The sequence below is a fragment of the Dermacentor silvarum genome, chromosome 2, assembly GCF_013339745.2.
Source record: "Dermacentor silvarum isolate Dsil-2018 chromosome 2, BIME_Dsil_1.4, whole genome shotgun sequence".
NCBI lineage: Eukaryota > Metazoa > Arthropoda > Arachnida > Ixodida > Ixodidae > Dermacentor > Dermacentor silvarum.
This window is the reverse complement of record NC_051155.1, coordinates 183,384,593-183,404,744: the sequence shown is the minus strand read 5'-3', so window position 1 is coordinate 183,404,744 and position 20,152 is coordinate 183,384,593. Positions and strand designations below refer to the sequence as shown.

At 48.0% G+C, this 20,152-nt stretch overlaps 1 protein-coding gene across 2 annotated transcripts in view; it reads right to left on the bottom strand.

Moving 5' to 3' along the window:
- The window catches only part of LOC119442259 (ras GTPase-activating protein 3-like), a 71,156-nt gene that overhangs the window by 13,388 nt on the left and 37,616 nt on the right, over window positions 1-20,152 (bottom strand). For both annotated transcript variants that reach the window (XM_037707067.2, XM_049662009.1), the window contains 3 exons: window positions 19,422-19,504; window positions 15,053-15,213; window positions 7,161-7,312 (listed from right to left, as the gene is read on the bottom strand). In XM_037707067.2, coding sequence (XP_037562995.1) covers window positions 7,161-7,312; window positions 15,053-15,213; window positions 19,422-19,504 — 396 coding nt within the window. The remainder of the gene's footprint in view (window positions 1-7,160; window positions 7,313-15,052; window positions 15,214-19,421; window positions 19,505-20,152) is intronic.

Sequence of the window (20,152 nt, the reverse complement as noted above, 5' to 3'; positions counted from 1 at the left end):
ACGCCGAATTACGAGCGTCAAAAACGTGGGCTCCTGACTATGCAGCGTATAATGCATTCGACATCGACACGCCGAATTACGGGCGTCAAAAGCGTCGTGGCCGCTCGGGCTGCCATCTCGATTCCAGACGCGACACGCCGATTACGGACCCCGAAGTGTGCGTGTACGGCCACGTGGTAGTGCCGGGCTCGACCTTGGCCCTTGACATTGGGAGAGAGGATAATCTGCGGTTCTTCGTCCATAGAGAAAGGGCGCGGCCAAGATTGTTGGGAGCTAAGAGCCCTGAATTCGGAGAACGCTACATAGCAGCAGTTTCCCTACCTAGGGAACTAAGGAAAGGAGAGGCTATTTAAGCGCATGTTTTGGGCCCTGCTGATTAGTCTAGAACAGGGGTTCTCAAGGATGTTCGTTCCAGGGAACCCTGATAAGCTCCATGATGCGCCAAGGAACCCCCCCCCCCCCCAGTTAACCGAATTAAAATGTCCTAATTAACCAAATGTAGAATTATCGAGGGTATCAAGAAAACAATAAACAAATGCTTAACTACATCAACACGCTTTTATTTACTCAATGAATCAGCAAATTCTGTTGATATTTATTTAGCACAAGACCAGTGCAGAAGCTGAAATTCTCATCATCTCATGACTGATTTGCGCTAGCAGCGGCGAAGGCCTCGCGCGCGTACATCCCGATTATTTTTTCGCCAGTCAGCTGCTCGCCAACAAATTGTCCGCCCATCGTGATGTAGCCGGGGCTCTTAATCTTTGACAGCTTTATACTACTGCTTGCCGCAACCGCTGCGCACGAAACCGCGGCCGCTATCGTCGCGATCATGGACGGCGACCTTGCGGTTCAGAAGGCAGGCGGCCGACGCACGCACCAAGTCAAAACGAAACTACCGTTCGCTGCAACAAGTGCGGACGAAACCGCGGCCGCTATCGACGCGATCATGGACGGCCGCTATCGACGCGATCATGGACGGCGACCTTGCGGTTCAGAAGGCAGGCGGCCGACGCACGCACCAAGTCAAAACAAAACTACCGTTCGCTGCAAGAACTGCGGACGAAACCGCGGTCGCTGTCGACGCTACCATGGTTGGTGACTACGCATTTGTGAAGGCACGCAGGCGACGCGCGCACCGAGTGAAAACGAAACTACTGTTTGCCTCAACTGCTGTGGATGAAACTGCAGTGGTTATCGATGCGATCATGGATGGCAACTACGCACTTATGAAGGCACGCGGCATGCCGTCAACGCGGTGTTACGCGCGGCGATAAACGCAAGAATAAAGTCTTAAGGGCGCAATTAGGCACGAAGCGCTCCGGCGTTGCTGTCAATCACGTGCCACGCACGCTTGCCACTGAGGACCATGGCGATGCGGACTGCGCCGCTTCGTTTCGGTTGGACGCTAGCGCCATTCTTGCTCTTCTGCGGTGCGTATTTGCGATGCTCCGCGCATTTTTTTTTCTTCATTTTTTTTATTCCTCACGCAATCGGCACCTACGCTATCTACAAACGGCAGAAATGCGCATATTGGTAAATTACGGCCTCCGAGATTTAAGTACGAAAGCTTAGGCGTAATGCCCGTTTTCGGAGGTTGGGTGGCTACAAGCGGCTTGCGAATTTATTGTTGCCGTTACGCGCTATGAGTGCTTTTGGACACTCGGGCGTGAGTAACGGAGGATGCAGATCGAGCGCACCTCATTTTCGCCGTTTTAGCCACTTGGTTAGCGCGGGACCACGGAAAATTTATCAGTGGCTCGCGGAACCCCGAGCAGGGCTGGGGTTCCGCGGAACCCACTTTGAGAACCCATGGTCTAGAAGCTGAACCTACGTGCTACTGAGAAGCCGTTGGGGGGCTAGTGCCGTCCAGTATCGCCTGGGCCGCCTGGCCACGTCGGAACTCCGAGGAACTTGTTGACGTACGAGACGTCAAACCAGCGTCTGCAACGAAGCTCACGGTAGTTCACCTCAAGTTAGCTCAACCTGCTTGAGGGAAGTCGTCAGATCTAGACTCCCGGGAACACCAGCTCAGCAATTCGCATCCACCTCGACAAGATCGGACCGCCAGCCTTCTTCGGGAAAGCTTTGTGCACCGACTTCCACGGTTTATGGACTTGCTGCTGCTGCCCGGCAATGCGTATGACACCATTTGTTTTTCTTTGAACTTTGATTGCTCTTGAACTTTGTTTTAGTGAAAACTGCTAAGTGTATTCTTGTGTATTTGATCCTCGCACTGTTTCATTTTTATATCTACTGTTCATTGCTCGTATTTATTTGTCTTCATCATTGTGTTAGATTAAGTTCAGGTGTGTTAGTCTGTCTTGTGTTTTTTTATTATTGTATTTTATTAATCTGTGTGTATTTATCAGCCGATAAATATCTTGTTTTTTTGTTTACTCCTGACTCTGACTCTTTTCACTATGCTCGCTTGCGTACGGAACGACCAACCAGCTTGTCTACCCCGTCGATTGACTTCGCGCCGACGACGAATCGGGGACAGCTGTGACACACACTATAATCGAGGTTCCACTGTACATAGGTGACATACGACTCGCAGAAGAAAAAAGCAGGCTTTAATTCCAAAAATTGATTAGCTTAGCCTGTTTTCGCTTCTTGCCCAGCGATTGCACAACACGACTCTCACATGCCGCCAGCAGAGCCATTACCGCATCGTCATCCTGGGACACGAAGCAACGCCGAATGGTATTCAATGCATTCATGACCTGCAATGTAGTCGATGATGCGAGTCTTCTCGGACGCTCTTGCGGATTTGTTCGTCAGTCATTTCTTTGCATACCACCAAGCATGAGTAGGGCTCGGATGTACTTGTTGATATACATCCTGAAGGGCTGCCCATGTGGCTGCGACTTCATCGAATTGCGACCCATCTCTATTGCGATCTTCGTTGTCTTAGGCTGGTATGGCGGAGGCAGTTGAAGATTATGGAGCTTCTCATTGTACACCACGACACGGCTATCATTTGGAGCGCCATAAAGAGGTTCACTTTCGTTTCGCGGCCCAACTGCGTGTTCAGAAACAGCTTTTGAATAAGGCGCTCCCGGCAGGCCCGCTTGACGCTCTGGGTGACCCCTTGGTCGAGGGGTTGAATGTATGTAGAGGTGCAGTTCGGTGGAGAAAACTTGAGCTGCACGTTTTCCAGCTTGGCGTCCTCTGTGGTATGGGTGGAACAATTGTCTAAAAGTAGACAAACCTTTCGGCCTTGCATGCCCATGTCTCAGTCGAAGGCCTGGACCGACGCTCCAAAAATAGCATGGGTCATCCACGCCCAGCTGTTGGCCACATACTTCATAGGAAGGCTCCAATTTCCTTTGAAGCAGCAGGGTTTGGCAGTTTTACCTATGACCAGAAGTGGCTACTTGTCCGAACGTGCAATTGAAAATTTTTTATCTATGTCTGCTTTGTAAAAACTTTGTTGAAGTGAAAACGTGTCCGTGAAGTAGTTCATTTTCGAGGAAATTTCGATGCACTATGTATATGTTCGATGGGACATCAACGGGGAATGAAAAAATCTTTGTTGTGGCAAAAATTTCGTTGAAGTGAACTTTGCGTTGTGCTGGGATACGAATGTGGCCCACTTTGCGACCAACCGACCGACCGAACGACCATCATTCATCCATTTTCGGCAGTGGCGTAATCGTGTAGCTGCCAAAAATTTACACCAGCAGCGAAGTAGGACACACTTGGTTACTGCAATATTAGCTGTTTTTGTCTGTTGGAGCTCTGCGCCACCAGGTGGCAGCACCATACAGGCAGCTCACGTTGACGGTTCTGCCACAACACCCCAACGATCGGTCCGCCCGCGTTTACCCGACAAGCTAAACCTCTCCTATTATGCTTTTATAATCGCTACTGCACTCCCACACCGACTCTGCAACAGAGTACCACTGAGTTGGATTTCCGTCGCAGTGTCTGCGGCACTGGTCACTTTGTATGCTGGTAGTGGGACTTCGGAGCCATCGCCATGTTTCCATGAGACAGCTGTTGGAATCGTTGGGAGCCAAACTGCGCCGAGCGTACGCAGGTGGATGCGCGACCGACCCGGTTATCTTGCTGTGAATCTTTGCCACGTCGATACTTTGCACCTCGCTCTTCGCTCGCTTTCTGTTTCGTGCCACTATTGCTCCGTCTGCAGTTCATGACCCCCCCCCTCCTTCTCCACTCGTCCGCTTACTACGTTGCGCGGAACTGAATGGCAGAATGGGAGCCATCGTAATAGCCTGGTCATGCCGGGACTAAAGACAGTGGACATGAAAAAAATAAAGACAAACGAATGTGGCACCTCGTGTTACGTTCACCTGTGAGCGGACATTAGACTCCTCTGGAGTTATACGGTACAGAGTAGATGTGCGCCGTTTGCCCACATGGCTAGTACGCGGCCGTATTAATCGGGGTGGAGGAGGAGGACGACCAGGCCATTGCAGGGCAGGAAGTGTCAGCAGTTGAGGCTGACAAACATCTAAGAACACTTCAAAGGTAATGTGAGCAACAGGAAGGCTTGCAAAGTGAAGTCGTTTAACTCCAGAAGTTGGGAAGGAAGCTAATACAATCTGCAAACACTAAACAACAAACTACTATGAATGACTTCTTTAAGCCATCCGAGCAATTTCCTGCAGCTGTGTTTAAACACACTTTGATGCTGATGTATAATAAAGTGATCTGGCCCAACTCCTCAGTGTTTTTAGAATTTTCGGTTACAAGATACATGTTTCCTGGGTCCCTCGAGTGCCTCTTGTAACAAGGTTTTACTGTACTATGACAAGAGTATATGACGAACATAAATGTTATGTCATGACAAGCGTGTCATGTAGGTCATGACAATGACCCAGCGAAAAAGATTAACACTAAAAAACCACTGAAATGGGTTCGGACATGGGCACTAAGTGAAGGAAACACTAAAGGATGATGGTAGAAATCATAGTCATGAGCATGACCCAGCATAAATCACAATGACTCAGCGAAAAAAAGATTTGCACTCAAAAACCACTGAAATGGATTCGGACATGGGCACTAAGTGAAGGAAACACTAAAGGATGATGGTAGAAATCATAGTCATGAGCATGACCCAGCATAAATCACAATGACTCAGCGAAAAAAAGATTTGCACTCAAAAACCACTGAAATGGGTTCGGAAATGGGTACTAAGTGAAGGAAACACTAAAGGATGCTGGTAGAAGTCACAGTCATGAGCATGACTCAGCAAAAATGACAATGACTCAGCAAAAAATATTAACACTGAAAAACCACTGGAATGGGTTCGGAATTGGGCACTAAGTAAAGGAAACACTAAAGGATGGTGGTAGAAGTCATAGTCATGAGCACGACTCAGAAAATATGTCAATGACTCAACAACAAAGATTAACTCAAAAGCCACTGAAATGGATTCTGACGTAGGTACTAAGCAAAGGAAAAACTAAAGGATGATGGTAGAAGTCATAGTCATGAGCATGACTCATAACAAATGTCAATGACTCTGGGAAAAAAAGATTAACACTCAAAAACCAATGGAATGGGTTCGGATGTGGTACTAAGTGAAGGAAAACACTAAAGGTTGATGGTCAAAGTCATAGTCATGAGCATGACTACAGCTTTTGCCTTAAGGTCTCTTAGGTGTAGCTAAAGGGACTCCTGAGGACTCTTGACATGAATGTCATGACATGCGTATCATGCATCTCATGAAAGAGCCGCCTACGTCTTGGTGCTCTCATGGTCGTTTCGTTAACTTGGTATGCTCCCCGCACACTGCTTCACATAACATCAACTCCCACAGGGCGCGAGATCTGCCGGCTTTTTTTTTTTCTGTTCTTTTTCACTTATCTTTCGCACCCCTTTCCCCCTTCTTTGGTACAGGGTAGCCAACAGGAGATACTCTCTGGTTAAGCTTCTTGTCTTTCTTTTGCTTTTATCTCTCTCTCTCTTCTTCACACTGTATGTTTGTGCAGTAAGCTTTTGTCGCATCCATGGTGCCTGAACTGTGCACAGGAGCTTTCGTATCACGTCAAATCTGCCGCAGTTTCTTCATTGCGCAACCTTACAGGAGGTGCAATGTAAGGCTGCACAATTTGTGCCTGTGTGCTAAAGTTTAATGAGATTACAGCCACTCCAGCTCCATGGTTACATGCCAGTGATGAAGAAAAGGGTACCAAAAAGACTAAACTAAACGCTCCCTAAGGCGATTGCACACGACGGCAAATTTGTCGATTTTTCAAAGCAGATACAAATTCCTTTACTTTTTGCTCATCTATGAGCCACGCCTGCAATATTCAAGTCAAAATTCAAGAAAAATATGTGTGGCCCTTACACGAGAATATACAGCACCTCTTCTAGAATTGAACCATGTATCCTCAGGAGCAAATGTTTAGAGACCAAATGCAGAAGCAAAAGCTTTTGCATCAGCAAAATTTTAAATACATCTTATGGCACAACCTTGCAATGTGGAATTCCACTGGTGCATTTCATGGGTAGAGCACACAGACATGAGCTGTGCCACTTCATTTCCACTTCCATGGCTAAGGTATGGGAAAATATATATATATATTTTTTATGACATCTGCAGTCTGCAGACTTTTGCTCCCAACTGTGTCCCTTACTCTGATGCCTTTGGACGAATTTAGCTAAGTGAATAAATATAATAACACATTCCTTTAACGAACAAGTGACAAAGAAGTTGATGAAAGCAAATGGTGGGAAAACACCTAATGACATTCCATAGCATTATTTCTGCCTTTGCTGTTAAAGCACTTATCATACCTTGACAAGAAAATGGTGCTAATAAGAGGAGCACTCACCCAACAATTTTTCCTCTTGTTAATTAAGGAGCCTCCTTCCATGGCCTTAGCCATTCGGCACAGACTGAAGCGCTGCTCTTTCAATCTACATATCAGTTATTATGCACACCTATCCAAAACATCTCAACAATGCTGACAAAATGCACTAAACCATAAACTTTGTTTTGACAACCTCTGCTGTTTTAGAGAAAAGGCGCACTCAATGTGATGCCACTGAAATTGCTGTTCCAGAATACACCTCCATATTCCTAGACAATGTCAAAGAGTAGAGTGTGCAAAGCAGAGTTTGGGAGCCCCCATGCCCTATCTACTTACATTCGGAATTACAATGGCGTGCAGCTAGATGCTCACCTATAAGCCTCTCAATGATATGCATCTGGTTGAGGAAAATAGAGTGGACCCGCTGCATTTCTCGGTCTGTGTCGATGGTCACCTTGATGTCGGCGAGGTTATATGAGGTCACAGGCGAGCAGCCAGGTGCCGTTTCACTCTCCTCTTTGCAGCTGTAATAGACAAATTTTTTACACTTTTGAGTCGAGATGCAGATGGCGCATATTTGCTACTGGAAGTTCGTGGAGTAAATAACACAAGAAAATGAAACCAAAAGACAGAGGGTGGGGGTAACTGATTGTTACAGTCTACTTCCTGTCCCATTTAGGCAGCACCATTGTAACGCTGCTATGATGAATGAGGGTAAATCAAATCCTTACTGCTCTACGAATATTTCCACAATGCTCGCAGGTGAAATGTTAACCAGTTAGTCTCTCAAAAGGTCTAGATAAGCATACATTTCTACAACAAGAAATTGTAAGATTGCTTGCATTACCTGTGAAAGAAAACACTGGCAACAGCTTTTAGTCCTGTGTGTATACACATTCAAATGAGTCGCTCTATGTACAGCCTATGTCCGATTTTTCACTTTCCCTAGGGATGGCGAAAACATTCGAAAGAATGAACGCATGCCTTTTACTGCCCCCAAAGGCTCAAATTACCACAGGCCCGTCCGAAATAGCTCTGAAGGCCTGCCAGTACACTTATAATGCGTATCGGTGCTCGTACTGTGATAGGAGACGGCGGGTGCACACGTGTATAATTAAGAAATACCGTTTCCCGTAACAATTGCCCCTTCCCTCTCATTGTATGCTTCACCGCAATACTTTGCAAACACTTCACAGCGTAACACAACTGTGTTGAGGCGATGCTGTCTTTCAGCAACCGGCATTATGCAACACGCCGTGCTTTCTGAGCTTCGAAACCATTGGCGAGAAAAGGCAGAGTCGGCGCCATTGCTAACAGTGGTGAATTGTTTTAATGAAAAACATGGCACCGAACAGCAAAAAGCTTCGTAGCGAACGTCGCAGTAGCTAGGCCTAGCGTTGCCGCAGTGGTGGCTACGGCTGCCAGCGGTTCTGCGTGCGAAAGCTCCTGTTCGAGGCGGCAAGATAATCAAAATGGCGGCAGTGGTGGCTTCGATTAATGCTGTTTTGGACCTGCGGTCATGGCAAAAAGTCCAGAAATCGGACGGCAAAGGTTTTTTGCGTCCGAAATTTCAGGCGTTTTTATACATTGACTCTATGGGGTACGTGGCAGTGCAGCGAAGGCGTCCAAATTATCGGGCATGTCCGAAAAATCGGGCGTTCAGGAAATCAGTCGACTGTATTCACTCCATGATGGCTGTTGCAAGGTACTCCCATTGCTATTCCCAATAGCCGTCTTGCATGCATTATACTTCATGCCCTTTATTTTGCTAGCACTTTGGGAGATGTTAGACGTAACTGTTTCACCTCCTCCAGAGTGTTCTTTGCACATTTGGTCAGGGCAGAAACTGCTTTCTCAATTGATCACTTTCGAAGATGCAGTCACCCATTTTCACGTAGCACTCAGGGCAAAGAGACACTGGAACGATGAGTGTTCTGCCTATTGGGTTGGCCAATCAGCGTCTACTGAAGGTAATAGCATTTCCAAAAGCGAATGACAAACCAAAATATTGCACTTGACCTCAGCTCTTCCCATCTGCATTCTCGTATTGCCCTCGGCACACTTGCCTTTTCTTACCACCTCCTTATTACCCAATATCTAGATGCAACCAAGGGTGGAAAAAGTTCAGACAGGAACTTTCTGCCCTTCGTACAGTCTTAACATTGCGTAATAAGATGAACCAACTAGCCCAGCAACAATTAGTGATACCACCTCTTTTTCTGGGAATAGCCCACATCGCAACATTTATTCACAGCAGTCAGAGGGCTAATCCCGAAAGCAGCACACCAATAGTGTGGCCACAAAGCACATGCACAATGCTTATTCAGAGTAACCAGCGACAAGTCAAGAATGCAGCAGCAAACGCCCCTCAGGAAGCGTCTGGTGCTCACTGGCCTGGCAAGTGTTGTTGCTCACTTGTTCTCTCATAACCCACCGTGGTAGCCCAGTGTCTATGCCATTGCGCAGTGATGCTACTGCAGACTTCTGATTTGGAGCAATTTTTGGAGCATCAGAAATTTCATTTTGGAGCACTTTGGAGCAGGCAATTTGGCATTTGGGAGCAGCTTGGAGCAGCTGATTTTTCACATCCTGAAGTATTTCAAAAAAACGAGTGTACATGCGACACACACACACACACACAAATTGATATCGTGTCATATATTGCTAGTTTTCCCAGATGTCATTCCGTATATCCATAAACAGAAATAATGGACACATTGGCGGCATGCAGTTATTATAATCACAGGTCATGCTGCGCTTCAAACAAGCGACAGTAGAACCCCGCTGTTACGTTCCCGGGCGCTGCGTCTTCCCGGCTGTTAAGCTCCCATAGTACCCAATGCATTGGTAGCACCGCTGTTGCGTCGCAAATGTGGGACCGTTCCCGCATCATGTGGCCTCTGGGCTGCTGTGCCTTTGTTCTGCGTTTTTCAAGTTTGTATGGCATTCTTTACTGCTGCTCTACAAAGAGCATGGTGCCTGGGTTTCAAACCAAGTGAGGTGCAGAACTATGTGGGCATAAATATACAGTAGTTCTAGCGTTGTACCTGCAGACTGCCTCATTGATAGCAGTCTCTAGTCCAGTCAGTGAGGCATTGTTTTCTTTTGGTAGAATCGACCATGTTACTGAATGAAGGCTCTCAGCAGCCTTCTGAATCATCTTCCATTGACATGGAGGTTAGGAGAGTCACTGATAGATAGGCAGCAATGCAGCTGCTAGGTGCTTTCCAGCCTGTACTTTTGTATGATGCCTCACTCCTGCAGCCACGTTTCTGTGCCAGCCCAAGTGGTCTAGTGAGCAGAGCTCATGATGAGGTTCTCTTTATGAAGGGGTGGTAGATAGGTATTGTTACGAGATATCGTGGCATTACGATAATAGAGTCGGCACACGATGTGCTAAGTCGCGGGTACGAGGTGCCGACGCGCGAAATGCCTGGTCGCGGGTCCAAATAATAGACGCTCGGTAAGCTCAATCGCGCAGTCGGAGGGGCCGACGCGCGAAATGCCTAGCCGCGGGCTCACGGAGTCGACGCTCGAGGTGCCGACGCGCGAAGTGCCTAGCCGCGGGTCCGACGAGTCAACACTCGATGAGCGATGTGCCGACGTGCGAAATGCCTAGCCGCGGGCTTGAGGAGGCGACGCTCGATTAGCTTAGTCGCGCCTTCCGAGGTGCCGACGCGCGAAGTGCCTAGCCGCGGGTCCGAGGAGTCGAGACTCGCTGAGCGATGTGCCGACGCGCGAAATGCGTAGCCGCGGGCTCGAGGAGTCGACGCTTGATGTGCTTAGTCGCGCAGTCGGAGGCACGGATAAACGAAATGCTTAGGCAACGCCTCCTAAGCTTAGGCAAGGATCCGAGAAGCCCGCGCGCAATGTGCTTGATCGCCGAGTCGGAGATGCCTACGCGCGAAAGGCTTAGCCGCGTGACCGAGGATTCCGTGCCCGAAGATATAGGTCGCGAATCCGCGTCGCCGATGCTCCGAATGCTTAGCCGCGGGTCTGAGACGTCTACAAAAAGCGGGATCGGCCACGCTACTGCGATGTCCACGTAGCGCCCGCTCTAATACTAGTCGAGATTACGGAAACTGCCCAGAGATCGCGAAGAGACCGCAACAAGCGGTGCAGACGACGCCATCGGGAAGCGAGCACCGGACCAATTGGCGAACCGCACTGGAGTCACGTGGCGGGCGCGGGCAATCGGTGGCTCCGGCACGACCTTCAATCATTTGCTTTTTCTGTGCTTGTTTCTGTATGGAGGAGATAGCTGAAGCGGCAAATTTGAAGACGGAGAAATGCGCTTTCCAACGAGTCCAAGATGGCGGCGCTCGGCTGCGCCGTTCCGGAGATATCGTGGCTTGAAAAACGCCGTTTTTTCGCGATTTCCACGAAATTTTTCGGCACCTTGCCTGATACAACAATTTCTTTAGAGCACTTCTACTTGGTTTTCAGCGATGATATTTCGGAATCAGATAAAATAAGAGTTACAGAAATTGAAAATGTGATTTTCAAAAAATCGATTTTTAGCCATTTTTCGCGATGCGAAAGCCGCGTCCCCCCTTAAGCGGGACGCACGCGCTAGTGCTGTTTCGTCTCCTGTTCGCAACTAAGGCTAGCCCCATCATCGCGTTGCACGTTTTAATTCCCCGTTGGTGCAATTGTCGGCGATAGACGCCGCCAAATCCGAGACTGTTTGGCGCAGTTAGGCGCAATTTTCGTCGATTGTATCAGGATGGCGCAGTAAACCCCATTTGGCGCACTTTGGCGCAGTTGGCGCAGGAGTGGAATCACTGCATTGCGTTGTGGAGTTCCGAGCTCATGGGTTTGATCCCAGCCACAGCAGGTGCATTTCGATGGAAGCAAAATTAAAGCATGCTCGTGTACTTAGATTTAGGTGCACGTCAAAGAACCTCAGGTGGTCAAAATTAATCCGGAGTCTCCACTATGGCATGCCTCATAATCAGATTGTGGTTTTGACATGCAAAACCCCAAAATTTAAGTAGTTTCGTCCTCTCATAACGTGCGCACAAGTGTTTGTGCTCATTTATCAAGCAGCAGCCTATCATTACCACCTCCTGGTGAGGACCCTACCATGTTTAGCAAAATAAAGACCACCACAACGCGTCCATTAGCAATGTGCTCGGTGCTGAACACTTGCACAGCTGTGACAGCATGCTCACTTCACCGGCCCTGCTTGGCACTGCAATGGTTCACCACACGGTGATCGCACTTGTGCAGCAAGTTTTCTTCTCAGCGTCTGTGCCACCTGCTGCTGTCCTTCACAAATGTGCATGCCTGAATGCTGTGTTTGTTTTACTGCCGATGTTTGATGGATGTGAGGAATTCTATTGCGAGTGCAGAGAGAAGGAAAAACACAGACAGCCCAGTTTCGTGAAAAGAGCCTCTCCTGCATTCTTGCCACATCACTGACTACAGTGCAGTCCAGTTATAATGATACCACATATAACAATATATCGGTTATAACGATGAGTTGACTTAAGTATGAACTTATGCATTAGGGCTATGAGAAAAAAACCCATATATAATGATATGTTATTCACCGCACATCGGATATAACGATCGAAATTTTGCTTCTGAGCGGCATTTTTCGTGCAGAATAATCGTGAAATTTGTGTTTTAACCGAGACGGGGCGAAAAGTTTGCCTAAGCGAGTTCGTATCTGCCGCCATTACCGCGCAGCGCATCCTGCCCGCGGGCCGATTGTGAAAGCCATGGAGAGCATCGCAAGTTGGCGCAGCATGCACAAGATGGCACCAGCTGCTTCGCGTCTGTAGAGAGGCTCCCTACATGTCTGCGTTGCCGGCAGTTCTGCAAGCGTCCATAGAAGAGGAGGGGAAAAAAAAGAAGAGAGAAAGCGATAAGCGACCGGCGCCTGCGCTCCCTTTCTCCCTCTCTCAGTGAGCACAGGAATGCGCCGCGGAAGCAACGGGAGGTGCGGGGTGCGCCGACCAAGCGCAAAGCTGTGTCGCTTGAGACGAAGCTGCAAATTTTGCATTTCGCAGACTCTAAGTACGAGCTCGCCTCAGTCGATAATATTGACGATTAGGACAACCGGGAGCACCACGATCATGTAGGCTAGAAGCAGTGGCCATGCCGATCAACGGAAAAGGGGTGCTTTGTGCGTAAGGACGAAACCTCCATGGGTGAAACTATAACACGGTGGAAGCCGCTGACATAACCGAACTATGGGAGCACGGCACTACGGGCGATGAAACAGGTGGTGCTTGGACGGCGGAGTTTCCGAGTGCAGATAGTGCTGCCTCGTTCTCCGAAGACTTCTCTGGCACAGCGATCGTTGTGGCGACAGACGGCGGCATTGTGCGATGGAGGCGACGATAGCAACGGCAGTGACGACGAGATTGGCAATGGCCCGTCTTTGACATCGACCACAATGTTCAAGCAGAGTACACTGTCGTCGATCGAGTCCGCTCATTGATTTCATGCACGCTAAATTATAGCCACCAGTGTTAGTGCAGCAGCTGAACGCGATGCGCACACAGCAGATGTGAACCCAAAACTTCCACGAAAGCAAGTGTAGATTTCTATTTCAGCGCACCTAATGATTGAAACGCTATTTAGACGTACATTTTATTTTTCACAGCCTGCTCTCTACAATGATGATTTTTTATCGCAAGTAGAACATTCGGTTTCGGGACTACAAAAGTGCATTTGGCTTTTTCTTTTTTTTTTAATGGCAGTCCAGAGTGCAGTCCACTTATAACAATATCGAGAAGAACGAGAAATCCGATCGTTACAACCGATCATCGCTATATCTAGACTGCCGAAAAAAAAAATGCCGCATATACCTTTGCAGTGCCGAAACCGAAACTGCCACTTGCAATAAACAAATCAACATTGTAGAAAGTAGGCCGTGAAACATAACTTTTATTTATACCTCTAAATAGTGTCTCAATCGTTAGGTACGCTGAAATAAAAATCTGGACTTGCTTTCGCGGAAGTTCCGGATTCACAACCGCCGTGTGCATTGCATCCATCTGCTGCGTGAACACTGGCGGCTATAATTTAGCATGCACGAATTCAATGAGCGACTCGATCGACGACGTTGCACTTTGGTTGAACCTCGGGGTCGGTGTCAAATACGGGCCATTGTCGATCTCGTCGTCACTGCTGCTGCTGCTGTCGTCGCCTCCGTCGCACGCTTCCGTCTGTCGCGACAACGATCGCCCCATCGGACATCTTTTCGCAGAACGAGGCAGTACTATTTGCACTAGGAAGCTCCTCCATCGAAGCACCACCTATTACATCGTCAGTAGTGACGTGCTCCCATAGTTCAATAACAAGAGTATTATATTAGGGGGATTCAAGCGTTGGGGCCCTCTAATCTAAAACTCTCTATGTCAGCTGCTTCTACCATGTTAGTTTCACCCATGGGGGTTTCGTCCTGGCGCACAAAGCCCGCCTTTTCCTTTGATCGGCATGGTCACTGCTTCTAGCCTTCATGATCCTGGCACTCCCGGTTTTCATAATCGTTGATATCATCGACTGCGCGAGCTCGTGCTTCTTCGAGTCTTGCTTGCAAAATCAGTTTCGTCTCAAGGGAAGCACCTCCAGCTGCTTCCGCGGAGCAATTCCGCGCTCGTTGAGAGAGCGCGGGCAGGGAGCGCAGGCGCCCCTCGCTTATCGCCTTTCTTCCGCCCCCTCCTTGCGCGACCGCTGGTAACGTGGGCGCGAAGCAGCTGGCGCCATCTGCACCAACTTGCGATGTTCTTTGTGGCTTTCACAATCAGCGCGCGGGCGGGATGCGCTGCGCGGTAATAGCGGCAGGTACGAACTCATGTAGGCAAACTTTTTGCCCCGTCTTGGTTAAGGGCAACGTAGGAACGCAATTTTCACGATTATTCTGCATGAAAAACACCTCCCAGAAGAAAAATTTCAATCGTTATATCCGATATGCGGTGAATAACATGGTTATATATGTTTTTTTTTCTCCTAGCCCTAATGCATAAGTTGAAACTCTTAGCTCGACTCATCGTTATAACCAATATATCGTTATATGTGGACTGCACTGTAGTGATGATCGGTTATAACGATCGGATTTTTTGTTCTTGATATAGTTATAAGTGGACTGCACTGTATATGTCTGATCTGATGGGACCAGTAAATATGTAGTCAAGGACAGTCATGCAGTGTTTCATGTACTGCAGATGAGGCCAATGAGACTGGTAGTGTGACCAGTAGTGAGACCAGCGATGTGCATCACAGCCATTTCAGGCAGGGACAGTACTAACCAGAGCCAGTGGCCCTTGAGGAAGGCAGCCGGGTGATAGGTGTGGATGCGGCATAAGTTGAAGTGGCAGATGCGGGTGAGGATTGTTCGCCATTCCTTCTCTTCTACACAGTTGTTGGCCTGGATGTACAACGCTCGGGACTTCTGGATCACCTGAAACACCTGCAACGACAATGGATTCCAAATTAAGATTTGGGGAGGGGGGGGGGGGGTACTTTTCTTTTTTTGCAATCTGTTTAGTCTATAAGATTAGACAGACCTTGTCTGCAATTCGATGCAGGTATATCAAGCGAACGCAATGCATCGAGCGCAAGGTTGCCAATTTTTCGGCCAGTAACCTGTCCTTGAAGTGCTTGCATGCACAACAGTTTGCTTTCAACGCGCCCGCATTTCTACCCTGCTACCACAGGGTAAAGTGTGATGAGGTGTCATTGCTGCCATCAAATATAAGGGAGAAAACACGGAGCTTCAGGCTTTCCACCATTGCAGCTTGCGCCTCTGTAGCCATTTCACCGACAATGGCAGTTGCCTTGATTCTGCCGCATCGGTAGTGCTTCACGTCTTCATACTTCGGGAACGTCTTGTGCAGAAGTGGCTCAACGTGATCACTCACGCTCAGCAGCAAATTGTGATCGATGAGAAATACAGTGAAAAGGCACTCCGCACGCACAACACTGTCTTGATTGCTGCTGCCAAAGTAGCTCACGGCCCTCTGCTTCTCAGCAGCACAAAGGAAGCTTTGGTGCTTATTAGTTGCCAAATGCAGTTGCGTGACCCATGTGCACAAAATACGTGAGGTGACCCACCGCTGTAGGCTCACATCGCATGCGCAAGTCTTGCAAAATCTGAACTGTTTGCCTTTCCTGGACAGCACGAAACACAGGAATCCTGAAACACTAACACTTTTTCTGGCCGCTCAGATAATGAGCAATGCCATTTGCAAGATGGCAACTGGACCAAAGATACATAAAGGTTGCCTTGAAAGGCGTCTTTCTTTAAAGGGACACTAAAGAGAAACAGGAAGTTCTGCTGGAATAAAAGAGGGACCTTCAGGAATGCATGCAGTTTTTGTTGGGTGCCAAAATATGAGTTATTAGCGGAGAAATTCATAAACAAAGACCAAATATCTCTTCCTCAATTTCTCTCACCCCAGATTCGGCGTTGACGCAGTGTCGTCACGGATTTCATTGCTCTCAGCGAATCAGAGAGCGCCATGATACGTCACCGCTTGCGCAAACGACTGAGGCGCTCGCTCCATCATAGGCAGCATGGCAGCTGCGTTTGTGTTCGCTGCAACTTTTGCTTAGGTGTTGTGTGGCCACGATGGATACCGTTGCTGACGCTGAACCTTGCAATGAAGAGCTCGCCAGGGAAGCAGAACTGCATTCGAATGACTTCAGTGAAACGGAGCACGAAATGATCCTCCGTGCTCGCGCAGTAGGTGTTTCTGCGAATGATGGCGGTGCCTCATTTTCGTCGACGGAAGGTGAGGCGACCGGTCCGCCAGTCGACGATGTTCCCGACAGAACAAGCGTAGAAAGTTGCGTGCGTACTCGGTATGGTTCTTTCGTGTCCTTTTTTAATGACATTCAGCACTCACCGAGCCACCAGTTAGCTGTTGCAGGGGCATCAGTAGGGGATTTGATGAAGGCGACATTGATGGGACAGCTGCTCGAAAAAGGACTGGCCTCTGGGGCACGCCAAGATATTTTCCGAGGGCAGCATTATATACATAATCCCAGGGCAAGAAATGCAGAGAGCACACCATCGGTTTCACTAGCTCTTTGGCCGTTTTATCATCGGCAGAGCACTGAGCCATTGCGAACGCCGGAGCTCATCGCGCGGCACCACATGAAAGGACACAGTCGGGTCAACACTGCCGCTGCCCCTGAGCAAGCACCTTGTGCCGTTTATACAGCCCTCAACACTTCACACATGAGGCATTTTCTGGCTGTTTCCCGCGAAGTCAACGTTTTTCGAGCCACGCAATACGCAACCAAACACTGCAACACTGTCGAGCGGAACAGGCGCGCGCGATGATGCATGGAGTAAAAATGAAACTACAAAACAATCCCGACCGCATAAAGTGCCACGCCATTTTTTCTTATTACTTAATTAATTTTGCGCTAAACTTGTACGTCCTCGCTTGAAACGGCTTAAAAAGTTGGGAAATGCTGTTTATGTACATTTAAGGTGCATTTCATTTTGCGTTTTATTAACAGTGATAAATCGCTCTCGAATAATCGCCTGCTGGGCTGCGTTTGTGATCTCCGACATCACGAACGTGTAGTGCGGAAAATTCCAAGGGGCGTCAGCACCTATCCTTCAGTTTTTCGCAATTTTCTCGCTTATTAAACCTCTGTTCACAGTACAGTGATGCTCTGCGTACTTCTGATTTGGAGCAATTTTTGGAGCATCAGAAATTTCATTTTGGAGCACTTTGGAGCAGGCAATTTGGCATTTGGGAGCAGCTGATTTTTCACATCCTGAAGTATTTCGAAAAAGCGAGTTGAAATTTACATTCAAAGACCTGAATAATTTGTACGTTCTTACGAGAAGCTTGGTAAACATTTCCATCCATTGCAGATCTCGTGGAGAAAAAAATAATCTGTGCATGCAACACACACACAAATTGTTATTTCATTTATTGCTAGTTTTCCCAGATGTCATTTGGTATATCCAGAAAAAAAAAATATGGACACATTGGCGGCATGCAGTTATTATAATCACATGTCATGCTGCTCTTCAAACAAGCTACAATTGAACACCGCTGTTACGTTCCTGGGTGCTGCATTTTCCCGGCTGTTACGTTGTTTTCGGCCGGTCCGGCATAGCTCCCATAAGACCCAATGCATTGGTAACCCTGCTGTTGCGTCGCAAATGTGGGACCATTCCTGCATCATGCGTTGCGAACTGCCACCCCGCGCCGGCCCGAGCGGCCATTTTGACTTTTCATATTGCTTCCCTTGGTGGCTTGACGATGGAATTGGCTGCCCAAAGTGCCGGGGGCGACACCTGTGTCGTATTTTCGGTTTCTGCCAGCAAAAGCATGGCCTTTGAGATCCGTATTTGCTATCTAAATATGGTGTCTATGACGTGTTGGGGTCCTAAAATTTGTTTTGGCGCATAGCTGTTCCGTATAAAGTCCAAGGGCCATAACGCCGTCGCCGCGCGCCGTATGCTGTATGTGCGAGTGAAAGCGTGCGAGGGGAGCTGACGACAGCGGCCAAATCTCGCACGCGCAAGAAAGACAAGCAGGGAGGAAGTGCCTTCTTCCGTCCCGCTCGAGGCACCAGCGAGGGAGCGAGGGGGAGGGAGGGAGAGCGGGCAGCATTGTACTCTGGCATCAACGCGGTCGCGTAGGCTGTATCTTGAAGGCGATCTGCAATGGGGGCAGAGTCTAGGCAGTGTAGGTGCATGGGCGGCTCATAGCTTTGTGCGTGCTGTGTGTTCTCGGTGCTCAGTTTGCGTGGAAGCGATAGACAGCAGTAGGAAGGTCACTTCGTTCGCTGCTGCTGCGGCGCATATTCACGCCAGCATTTGACAGTGCGTGTCTGCGCTCATCAAGTGTTCATGTTTGCCTATGCGCGCTGACACTACGCTTGTTAATATAGTTTATATGCGAATGTTTACAAGTTTACAGGGACGATAAAACTACTATACTACTTACTTTGTATAGCTGCCTACTAATTTGCAATCGCAATCGATGCTTCGGCTTTCGGGCGAAACTACGGACTTTTTCAGACGTATTAATTACAATAACATTGTGTGCAGTACGTCACTACTCTCATTTCTCAATTCTTCCTGTTTCGTGGCTCTTTTTTTTTTTTTTTTTTTTACGGTCCCGTGAAAAATGTATCGGCGGGTTTCTACTGTACTAGCTGTGTTTCCGGAGTAGGTAATGTCCGCCGATGAATCGCCAATTGACCTTGAAGCCATGAGCCTCAGCAGAAACCGCACTTTGCAGTCGAGCAGCCTTGCAAGGTAGATGCCACGTCGGCGCCGTGCATGGCGCTGTGGCTTAATCGGGACACACACGCTAGTGCTGTTTGATCTCCTGTTAAGGCTTCCCTATCACCACATTGCACGTTTTAATTAAATGGTGGTGCAATTGTCGGCAATAGACGCCGTCAAATCCGAAGCTATTTGGCGCAGTTAGGCGCAATTTTCGCCGATTGTATCAGGATGGCGCAGTAAATCCCATTTGGCACACTTTGGCGCAGTTGGCGCTGGAGTGGAATCACTGACAGTAAGAATGGTATGTCTGTGATCGTGATAGGATAATCTACCATTAAAGCTGAACTTCCTGTTTCTCTTTAGTGTCCCCTTAAGCCGGTAGCCAAAACAAAAGAAAGTAAGAGAATGCTCACATTCTTCATCTTGAATGAGTCTTCCTGCACCTTTTCCACTCCCAAGATTTCATCCAGTGGAATGGCACACAGAGGACTCGAGTCTGCGGGGGGAAAAAAAAAAAAAAAGAGGGAGAGTGAGATACAAAAAACGGCAAAATAAATCCACGCGATGTGGCATACACAAGAGAGAGAACAGCAGCAACAACAAAGAAAAGTTTATCTGGTGTTATCTTCATACTTTTGAGGAGTGCCAGATCTGATCTTGGGGAGCATCTAATTGCTATAATGCCAAATCATTCGTATGTGCATTTAGGATAGACATTTTATGTCAGTCATGCAATACTATCAGGCTCTATACAGAGGGTTTATTCACTAGGAAAAATTTTGCCATGTACAGAATCGAAGCTACCCTAAAACCTTTCCCAACCTTCCAAAGTGTTCTTATCAAATGTTTTCCAGTAACAGCTGGATTTTGCTGCTGACCACGAGGATGCAAGTTTCATTGCTGGCTGTGGTGGATGCATTCTGATGGGGGCAGAATGCAATAACACACATGTACTATGTCTTAGGGGCACATAAAAAAAAATGTTAGGCCTAACGTTAAGAGACGGGAAGAGAGCGGTGTGGATCAGAGAACGAACTGGGATAGCCGATATTCTAATGGACATAAAGAGAAAAAAATGGAGCTGGGCAGGCCATGTAATGCATAGGATGGATAACCGGTGGACCATTAGAGTTACAAAATGGGT